Source organism: Tyto alba, unplaced genomic scaffold (assembly GCF_018691265.1).
Source record: "Tyto alba isolate M040663 unplaced genomic scaffold, T.alba_DEE_v4.0 Super-Scaffold_23, whole genome shotgun sequence".
In the NCBI taxonomy this organism is placed as follows: Eukaryota; Metazoa; Chordata; class Aves; order Strigiformes; family Tytonidae; genus Tyto; species Tyto alba.
In genome coordinates this window covers 30,060,560-30,071,051 of record NW_024881297.1, presented here as the reverse complement: position 1 = coordinate 30,071,051, position 10,492 = coordinate 30,060,560, and the positions used below count along the sequence as shown (strand labels likewise).

Sequence of the window (10,492 nt, the reverse complement as noted above, 5' to 3'; positions counted from 1 at the left end):
GGGGAGCATGAGGAGGAGGTGGGGTTTGGGGAGAAGGAGCCCCTCCTGGACGTGCATGAGGCGGGGGGGGGGGGGGGGGGGGGCAAGCTTGGAGAGTCCTACAGAGGCAGAAGTGGGGGTTCAGGTCCCATCGCTGACAGGAAAATTTGGGGGGGGCCACAAAGCACCTGAGCTCCATCCTCGGACACCTGGGTCCTCACACCGGGGGACCCCCACCTGGGCAGGGTCACCTTGACCCCTCCAGCACCTATGAGCCCCCAACACACCCCCCCCCATGGGTTCAGGACCCCCCAAACCCCATCACGCTGCTCAAGAGGAACCCAGGCATCCGGGTCCCCCCTCCCAGCTCCCCCCTCCCGACCCTGGGCCACCCCGAAAGCAGCAGGGACCCCCCACAAGCCCGGGGATACCCAAAAAACACGTGGGCCGCGCACAGGGCCCCGGCACGTCTGTCGGGGTGACTCACGGCTCCACCCGTGAGACGAGCTGAGTCAGGCCTCTGCCTGCCCCGGCGTGTCCCCCCCCACCCCCGGGGGGGCCGCGGCCGGCCCGAGGCCCCGGGGATGGACCCCCCCCCCCCGCCCCGAGTGGTCAAATCTTGCCAGCGGGGAGTGGGTCCTGCCTGCGGGGGGGGGGGGGTCCCGCATCGCTGCAGCCGTGCCTCAGTTTCCCCACCCAGCGCACCACCCCCCCCCAGCTCCACCCCTGGGACCTTTTTTCGGGGGTGGCGGGTGGTTTGAACTCCGCCCCCCCTTCCCCCCCCCCTCCCCGACGCTCTGGGTGCCCCTGGGTCCCGCAAAGCCGCAGGGACCCTCGAGGTCGTGTGTCCCCCCCCCCCGCCTCCCCGCGACCTCCCCGGTCCCATCAGGGCGGAGCGACACCGAAACCCGGGGTGGCACCGCACCCTGCGCTGCCCGAACCGCCCCCCCCCCGGCCCCCCCCAAGCCGATCCCAGCGCTGCCGGGACCTGCCCGGCCCTGCCCGGCCCTGCCCGCCGGGATCCGGCTGTGCCAGCACCCATGGGCGCCCAGCACCCCGGGTTTTGGAGTGCCCCCCCCTGGGGAAGGGGGTTATGCACAGCAGGGGTGCTGCCTCCGAGATGGGGTGATACTTTGGGGGGGGGGTAGGGGGGGGGTGCTCCCCTCCGGCCGCACAAGCACCCCCTGGGTTCCCCGGCCCCCCCCCACCCCCTCCGTGCCTCAGTTTCCCCTGCAAAGTCACGTCTCCGCGATCCCCAGCCTTTCCGAATCGGGGGGTTCATGGGCCCCCCCCCGGCCTCAGCTGCACCAGGGCTGTTCCCCCCCCCCCCCCCCCCCCCCGGTAGCCCCCAGCCGGATCCAGCCCCCAAATTCTCACTGGGGTTTGGAGCTGGGGGTCAGGGCTGGGTGGGACCCCGCAGGGCCGGCTCATCCCCCTCACCCGCTCTCTGGGGGACCGAAAGGGGACCCCATCATCCCCCCCCCCCCCCCGCCCCCCCCCCCGGGTCCCAGGCGGCTGCCTGCACCCCGGGATCTGGCAGCGCCGTAACCCATCCCCGCTCCTCTGCCGCCCTCCAGCGTCCCGCGAACCCCAAAACCAGCCGGGGAGGGGGCCCGGGGCGGGGGGGGAACGGGACTGCCACAGGGGCTGGGGACAAAATTTCTGGGGGGATCCCCAACCCTCTCCCGGGCCAAGCACCCTGGTGAGCCCCCAAACCAGCTCCCACCCCCCCAAAAAGCAGAATGAGCCCCGAGGGACCTGGATACATCCTGGGGAGGGGGAGAGGGGGCCCCCACGAAAGCCACGCCCCGGGGCAGGATCAGGGTCGTGTTGAAATCTGGGGGGGGGGGGGGGGGGGACGGACGGACACAGAAAACGGGGTGCGGGGCGGTGGCCCCACTTTAATCCCCCCCACCCCGGGCAGGGGGGAAGCCTGGGCACAGCGACTGCTGCCACCCCCCCTTATTGGGGAGTGGGGGGGTTTCAGCTGTGTCACCCCCCACCCTCACCCAGCACCAGCCCCCCCAAGGGCCCCCCCAGACCCTTAGGGCCCCCCCGGGAATGCGGGGTGTCAAGGCGGCTCTCGGGGAGCCTCTGGCGGGCGCGGTGCTCCCGCCTCCCCCCCTTTGCATCACACCAAAAACTGGGGGGGCCCCCCGAGCCCCTGGGGTGCAAACTGGCAGGACTGGGGTCATGGTGCATTGCACGGGGGGGGGGGGGGGGGGGGGGAGGGGGGAAAAGGGGGCCAGGGGACCCCACAGCCCCCATAAGCATGTTAATTAGCTGCAAGCGGTAATTGCAGCGGAGGCGGAGGGTGCAGACAGCAGGTGGCACCTCCGGCCCGGGAATGGGAGGCGGGAGGTTGCACCCCAATTCCCGGAGCACCCCAATACCCTGGGGACATCCCCCGGCCCCACCTCGTAACCCCCCCCCCCACCGCTAAGGGGTCACTGGAGGTGCCAGCGGTGCCGGGGGGGGGGATACTGAACCCCCACTTCCGCTGCCCAAACCCCCCAAAGCCACTCACATCCCACCCAGAACCCCCAAATCCTACCCCCCCCCCCCCCCCGCCGTGTGAGCAGGATCCGTCCCCAGCCCTGACGAGCTGGTGCTGTTAATTATTAACCAGGGGGCAAAGTCCCCGTCTGCCACGTCCCAGCTCCGAGCCCGGGTCCCCCCATCCTACTGTCCCCCCCGACGGGGACCCCCCCAGGGACGGCTCTGAATCAGGGTCCCCAGCCCACCTGCCCCCCCCCCGTGTCTCTGCCACCAGCAGCTCCCACGGCCCTGGTCATGTCCCTTGTCACCTCCGAGGGGTTTGGGGCGGAAAATCCCAGTAAACACACACCTCCTGCTCTTCCCAGGGCTGGATCTCAAGGGGGGGGGGGGGCTGGAACCCCCAAACCAAGCTGCTTCACTCCCTCCCTGCGACTCCAGACCAGGGAGGAAAGGAGGAACGTATGTGGGCACCCAGGGGGGTGTCCCCTCCTCCCTGGGTGACTTGGGGCCCCGCTGGCCGCACTTTTGGCGCAGCAAACCCCACGGGCGGGGCAGGGGCGGCTGAAAAGAAAAGGCTCCCACAATTTTCCTCCCAGCAGCACCCCAGGGCTCAACCCTCCTACGAGACACTGGAGAATCCCACAGGGCCGAGCCTCCGGCCTGGGGCAGCTCCAGGATCCAAGCGACAGACGTGACGGGGAGGTGTCACCTGGATCCCGGAGGGAGCCTTGGTTTGGGGGAAAATACTGCAGGATTCGGCCACTTGGATTCTGAGGGCCGCCGGCCGCGGCTTCGTTACAGCCAGCACTAACGAGGCCGTAATTAGCGCCCGGGCCGGCTGGTGCGGGGGAGCCTGGAAGACACCGAGAACACGTTGTGTGCCATGGGGCTGCGCTGGGGTTTGCAGGCTGGGGTGGGTGCTGGCACCCCAGGAGGGACACAGGCACCCCAACACAGATCCTGGCACCCCAGGAGGGACACAGGTACCCCAACACAGATCCTGGCACCCCAACACAGATCCTGGCACCCCAGGAGGGACACAGGCACCCCAAGACAGATCCTGGCACCCCAAGACAGATCCTGGCACCCCAGGAGGGACACAGGCACCCCAACACAGATCCTGGCACCCCAGGGTGGGTCCTGGCACCCCAGGAGGGACACAGGCACCCCAACACAGATCCTGGCACCCCAGGAGGGACACAGGTACCCCAACACAGATCCTGGCACCCCAACACAGATCCTGGCACCCCAGGAGGGACACAGGCACCCCAAGACAGATCCTGGCACCCCAAGACAGATCCTGGCACCCCAGGAGGGACACAGGCACCCCAACACAGATCCTGGCACCCCAGGGTGGGTCCTGGCACCCCAGGAGGGACACAGGCACCCCGGGAGGGACACAGGCACCCCGGGATGGGTGCTGGCACCCCAAGACAGATCCTGGCACCCCAGGGTGGGTCCTGGCACCCCGGGATGGGTGCTGGCACCCCAGGAGGGACACAGGCACCCCAAGACAGATCCTGGCGCCCCCGGGATGGGTCCTGGCACCCCAAGAGAGATCCTGGTGCATCAGGGTGGGTTCTGGCACCCCAAGACAGATCTTGACACCCCAAAGAGGGTCCTGGCACCCCAGGAGGGACCTGGACACCCTAAAACAGATCCTGGCGCCCCAGGGTGGGTCCTGGCGCCCCAGGGTGGGTCCTGGCGCCCCAAGACAGATCCTGGCGCCCCCGGGATGGGTCCTGGCGCCCCAAGAGAGATCCTGGTGCATCAGGGTGGGTTCTGGCACCCCAAGACAGATCTTGACACCCCAAAGAGGGTCCTGGACACCCTAAAACAGATCCTGGCACCCCAGGGTGGGTCCTGGACACCTCAGGAGGGACACAGGCACCCCAGGATGGGTCCTGGCACCCCAAGACAGATTGTGGCACCCCAGGAGGGACCCGGACACCCCAAGACAGATCCTGGCACCCTGGGATGGGTCCTGGCACCCCAAGACAGATCCTGACACATCAGGGTGGGTCCTGGACACCCCAAGACAAGATCTTGACACCCCAAAGAGGGTCCTCACACCCCAGGAGGGACCCTGACACCCCAAGACAGTTCATGGCACCCCAGGAGGGGCCCAGACACCCCAAGACAGATCCTGGCACCCCAGGGTGGGTCCTGGCACCCCAGGATGGACACAGGCACCCCAACACAGATCCTGGCACCCCAGGAGGGACACAGGTACCCCAACACAGATCCTGGCACCCCAACACAGATCCTGGCACCCCAGGAGGGACACAGGCACCCCAAGACAGATCCTGGCACCCCAAGACAGATCCTGGCACCCCAGGAGGGACACAGGCACCCCAACACAGATCCTGGCACCCCAGGGTGGGTCCTGGCACCCCAGGATGGACACAGGCACCCCAACACCGGTCCTGGCACCCCGGGATGGGTCCTGGACACCCCAAGACAGATCCTGGCACATCAGGGTGGTTTCTGGCACCCTAAGACAGATCTTGACACCCCAAAGAGGGTCCTCGCACCCCAGGAGGGACCCTGACACCCCAAGACAGATCCTGGCACCCTAGGGTGGGTCCTGGCACCCCAGGAGGGACCTGGACACCGCAAGACAGATCCTGGCACCCCAGGGTGGGTCCTGGCACCCCAAGACAGACCCCAGCACCCCTGGCCAGGGGTGGACCCTTCTCCAGGTCCCTCACGTCCCCTGGGCAGCAGCTCCTGGCACCAACGTTTCCCAAAACCACCCCGTATTTCAAAGGCTTTATTCCGGCAGCAGAGCCGGTGGGAGCGCCCCAGACGGGGGGCAGGCTGGGCCCCCCCATTTCCCACCCCACAGCTCTGATGGGGACATGGAGGGGGGGCCAGGGCGGAGAGAAAGAGGGGTTGGGGAGAATGGGGGGGCTTGGGGACCTCAGTGGGGACCTGGAGCGGGGGGGGCACTGGCTCAGGTTGCCCTGGGAGGAGGGGAAGGGGGTGCGGGGGGTCCCGTCCGTCTGTGGGCCGGCTCCGGCCACCAAAGGCTCCTGTGGAGGGACCCCCCCCCGGGGAGGGGGGGCTCAGCTGGCCAGGACGTCGGAGGACTCGGACACCAGCTTGCCATCGCGGGTCTCGATCTTCTTGATGACGATGGCGCGGGACTTGGTGAGGGACGAGCTCTCCAGGGCCGGGGGGGGCACAGCGTAGCCAGAGCTGGCGAAGGAGGTGCTGAACCCCCCCCCCCACGCCCCCCCCGAAGCCCCCGCTGAAGCCAGCTGCTGGGGGAGAGGGACAGCCGTCAGCACGGTGGCACCGGGCGGTGGCACCCAAGGTGGGGGGGGTCCCAGCCACCGCCCCCCCCGGCCTTACCCGAGTACCCCGTCGTCTTGGTGTGGATGCTCAGGTTTTGCATGCCGGACTCCAGCCTGCCAGGAGAAATTTGGGGAGGGGGGGGGGGGGGGGGGGGAAACACACACACAGATGACACACGCCGAGTGTTGGGGTGGGGGCTAAGGGACATGCCCGAGGCCAAGGACGGGGCTGGGGAGGCGGTGGCAGAGGGACATGGGGTCCTCCACAGCTTTGAGCCGCAGATTCCCGGGGTGGGGCTGCGGGACGCCCACGGGATGTGGGATGCAGGTCCCACCATGTCACCCCCACCCCCCCCCCCCGGGTGCCAGCAAGGCGGGGGTGCCCCCCACCTGCTCTCCTCGCCCTCCAGCAGCTTCCTGTAGGTCGCGATCTCGATGTCCAGGGCCAGCTTGACGTTCATGAGCTCCTGGTACTCGCGGAGCTGCCGGGCCATGTCCTGCTTCGCCTTCTGCAGGGCTGCCTCCAGCTCGCCCAGCTTGGCCCTGGCGTCCTTCAGGGCCAGCTCCCCGCGCTCCTCCGCCTCCGCGATGGCCGTCTCCAGGCTGGCTCGCTGCACCGGGGGGGGGGTGACATGGAGAAGGGGCTGGGGGGGGGTCCCTCGTGCTCCAGCGTCCCTTCGTGCCACAGCACCCCTGCGCCTCAGCCTCCCTCGGCATCTCCCAGCCCTCCTGCACCAGCATCGCCCACCCCCCCCAGCACCCCTCAGCCCCCCCAGCATCCCTCACCCCCAAGAACCCCATGGCCCAGCATCCCCTGCCCCCCCAGGACCCCCTCTACCCCCCAGTATCCCCCATGTCCCACCATCTCTCCCCCCCAGTATCCCTTGCCCCCCAGCTTACCCACCATGTCCCACATCCCTCACCCCCAGTGTCCCTCATGCCCCCCAACATCCCCCCATGTCCCACATCCCTCATGCCCCCAGTATCCCCCATGGCCCACCATTCCTCACTCCCAGTATTCCCCGTACCCCCCAGTATTCCCCATGTCCTACTATCCCTCACCCCCAGTACCCCCCTCATCCCCCAGTATCCCCCCATGTCCCACCATCTCTCACCCCCAGCAGCCCTTGCCCCCCAGTATCCTCTCTACCCCCAGTATCCTCCATGCCCCCACCATTCCTCACCCCCAGTGTCCCCCACACCCCCCAGTATCCCCCTTGCCCCCAGTATGCCCCATGCCCTCACCATCCCTGCCCCCCAGTATCCCCCATATCCCACCATCCTTCACCCCCAGTATCCCCCTTGCCCCCCAGTATCCCCCATGTCCCACCATCCCTGCCCCCCAGGAGCCCTTGCCCCCCAGTATCCCCTCTACCCCCCAGCATCCCCCATGCCCCCCCCATCCCTCACCCCCAGTGTCCCCAATGCCCCCCAGCATCCCTCACCCCCTCCCTCCCCACCATTCCCTCCCCCCAGCCTACGAACCCCCCCGGATCTCGGAGATATCTCTGATCTGGGGCTGCCCAGGGTGGGGGCCGCGGGGGGCTCAAGGCCCCGGGGGGGCTAGGGGATGCCAGGGGGGGGGCGGCAGCGGGGGGAGCGGGCCGCGTCTCCCCGCTTTCCCGCCCTGGGGGCCGTTCCCAGACCTGGTTCTTGAGCGCCTCGATCTCCGCCTGGATCCTCTGGATCAGCCTGTTGAGCTCGTTGATCTCGCCGCGGGTGTTGCGCAGGTCGTCCCCGTGCTTCCCGGCCGTCGTCTTCAGCTCCTCGTACTGCGGGCACGGGGGCGGGCAGGATGGAGACGGGGCGCTTCCCCCCGCCTCCCCTCTCCCCCCAGCGCCCCAAAACCGGGGAGAAAAGAGCCCGGCCATGCCCACGCCGGGGGGGGCCGCTCCGGGCTGGGCTGTCGCGGCTCCGGCTGGGTTTGGAGCCGGGATCTCTCCCACGCAGCAGCCGCCCGCTCCGGGGCAGGGAGGGTGTTTGCCCAGCCGGGTGTGAGGGTGAAGCCTCGGGGAGGAGGAGGAGGAGGAAGGAGCCTGCTCTTCCTTCATCATCCCAGATGGGGGGAGAGCGGCGGGGACCCCCGGGGCGGAGGGAGGCCGGAGCTCACCTTGACCTGGTACATGCTCTCGGCCTCGGCGCGGCTGCGGTTGGCGATCTCCTCGTACTGCGCCTTCACCTCGGCGATGATCCCGTCCAGGTCCAGGCTGCGGTTGTTGTCCATGGAGAGGACGACGGAGGTGTCGGAGATCTGAGACTGCAGCTCCCGCAGCTCCTGCACGCCATGGGGGGGGGCTGAGCATGGGCAACTCGGTGCACTTGTGTGTGTGACCCCCCCCCCCCCCCCCCCCCCAAAGGGAGGTGACACCCTACCTCATCATAAAGCTGCCTCAGGAAATTTATTTCATCAGTCAAGCTCTCCAGGCGCGACTCCAGCTCCACCTTGTTCATGTAGGCTTCGTCCACGTCCTGGGGCAGAGCAGGCAGCCCGTCAGCCCCCCCCCCACCGCGAGCCCCCCCCCCAGACCTGGGTGTCATTGTCGTCCCCCCCCCCCCCCCATCACCTTTTTGAGCAGGACAAACTCATTCTCCTTCTCCGTGCGGTGGTTGATCTCTTCTTCATACCTTGGGGGGGAGGGGGGAGGGCTTGGAGCTGGGGATGGGGGGGTGGGCAGGGATGTGGGGACACGGGGGGGACAGGGATGTGGGGATGTGGGAATATGGGGGGACAGGGATGTGGGGACGTGGGGATATGGGGGGACAGGGCTGTGGGGACATGGGGATACGGGGGGACAGGGATTTGGGGACATGGGGAGGATGTGGGGACATGGGAATACGGGGGGACAGGGATGTGGGGACATGGGGAGGATGTGGGGACATGGGAATACGGGGGGACAGGGATGTGGGGACCTGGGAATATGGGGGGACAGGGCTGTGGGGACATGGGGATACGGGGGGACAGGGATTTGGGGACATGGGGAGGATGTGGGGACATGGATGTGGGGACATGGGGATATGGGGGGACAGGGATGTGGGGACCTGGGCACACAGGGCTGTGGGGACGAGGGGATATGGGGGGACATGGGGACCCCACCCACCACATTGCCCCTTGCAAGGGCGGTGCAAGAACCACCCTCCCAGGGCAAAGCCACCCCGCCAGCCCCCTCCCACCACCCCCAGCCCCCCCCAAACGCCACGGGGCGGGGGGAACGACACACGGGACGCACCCACACACCCCACCCCCCCCTAAAACCACCCGAGGAGGGGCACGAGCCGCGGGGGGGGGGTCGGGACTGACTTGTTCTTGAACTCCTCCACCAGCCCCTGCATGTTGCCCAGCTCGGCTTCCAGGCGCAGGCGCTCCTGGCCCAGGCCCTCGAGCTGGCGGCGCAGGCTGCCCACGTAAGCCTCGAAGAGCCCACTCAGGTTGCTGCGGGTGGTCTTCTGGCTCTGCAGGAGGCTCCACTTGGTCTCCAGCATCTTGTTCTGCTGCTCCAGGAACCGGACCTGGGGGGCGGGAAGCGAGAAAAGGGGGGAAAGAGGAGATGGGGGGGGGGGTCACCCTGCGAATCCCCACCCTGGGGATGGGCTCCTGAGCGTGGGGTGAGTCGTGGAGATGGTGCTGGTTCGCATGGGGTAGAGGGTGAGTGGGGGGGGCGGGGGGGGGTGGCTGGGCTCCTGGGTGCAAATCTGGGGTCCTGAGTGCAAATTTAGGGTCCTGGGTACAAATCTGGGGTGCTGAGTGCTGCTTCACAAGGGGTAGAGGGTGAGTGGGGGGGCGGGGGGGGACAGCTGGGCTCCTGGGTGCAAATCTGGGGTCCTGGGTGCAAATTTAGGGTCCTGGGTGCTGCTTCACAACAGGTAGAGAGTGAGTGGGGTGGCAGGGGCAGGGGGGTGGCTGGGCTTCTGGGTGTATATTTGGGGTCCTGGGTGCTGCTTCGCAAGAGGGTGAGTGGAGGGGCGGGGGGGACAGCTGGGCTCCTGGGTGCAAATCTGGGGTCCTGAGTGCAAATTTAGGGTGCTGCAAATCTGGGGTGCTGGGTGCTGCTTCACAAGGGGTAGAGGGTGAGTGGGGGGGCAGGAAGGGAGGCTGGGCTCCTGGGTGCAAAATTGGGGTCCTGGATGCAAATCTGAAGTCCTAGATGCAAATCTGGGGTCCTGGATGCAAATCTGGGGTGCTGGGTGCTGCTTTGCAAGGGGCAGAGGGTAAATGGGGTGGCAGGGGGCAAATCTAGGGTCCTGGGTGCAAATCAGGGGTCCTGGGAGCAAATCTGGATCGGGGGTGCAAGCCTGGGGGTCTTGGGTGCTACTTTGCAAGGGGCAGAGAGTGAGGTAGGTGGGAGGGGTGGCAGGGAGCAAGCCTGGGGTCCTGGGTGCAAAGCGGGGGTCCCAGGTGCAAGCCAGGGCGTCTTGGGGTGCAAAGCGGGTCTGGGGTGCTCCTGGTATCCAGGGGCGTAAGTCTGGGGGTCCTGGGGTGCTTCTGGTGTTCTGGGGTGCAAGCCTGGGGTCTCGGGTGCAACCTAGGGTCTCGGGGTGCAAGTCTGAGGTCACCAGGTCTTGGGTGCAAACCCGGGGGTCCCGGGTGCAATCTGGGGTTGCCCCCACACCTGGCTGGGCTCCCCCCCCCCCCCAGTCCAGCGAGGAGCCTGGCCCCAGCGCAGCACCCGGAAGCGGGTGCCGGGGGGGAAGGGTGCTGGGTGCTGGCAGGAGTGGGG

At 68.0% G+C, this 10,492-nt stretch overlaps 1 protein-coding gene across 1 annotated transcript; it reads right to left on the bottom strand.

Annotated features, from left to right (window-relative positions):
• Positions 1-5,546: 5,546 nt before the first annotated feature.
• Positions 5,547-9,317, bottom strand: LOC116960055 (keratin, type II cytoskeletal 8-like). The gene is made up of 8 exons (XM_042797048.1): positions 9,076-9,317; positions 8,342-8,402; positions 8,151-8,246; positions 7,888-8,052; positions 7,424-7,549; positions 6,168-6,388; positions 5,818-5,891; positions 5,547-5,731 (listed from the first exon to the last, which is right to left on the bottom strand). Exons 1-8 carry the CDS (start codon positions 9,255-9,257, stop codon positions 5,547-5,549), a joined length of 1,110 nt encoding a protein of 369 aa, XP_042652982.1. The 5' UTR covers positions 9,258-9,317.
• Between the last annotated feature and the right edge of the window lie 1,175 nt (positions 9,318-10,492).

What these genes read in the sequence shown, in the direction of transcription:
- LOC116960055 (XM_042797048.1), bottom strand. Translation starts at nt 9,257, where the DNA reads ATGCTGGAGACCAAGTGGAGCCTCCTGCAGAGCCAGAAGACCACCCGC. An exon ending in TCGAGGCGCTCAAGAACCAG is followed by an intron (nt 6,389 to 7,423) that starts GTCTGGGAACGG and finishes CCCCCGGTGCAG; the next exon opens with CGAGCCAGCCTGGAGACGGC. An exon ending in CTGGAGGGCGAGGAGAGCAG is followed by an intron (nt 5,892 to 6,167) that starts GTGGGGGGCACC and finishes TTCTCCTGGCAG; the next exon opens with GCTGGAGTCCGGCATGCAAA.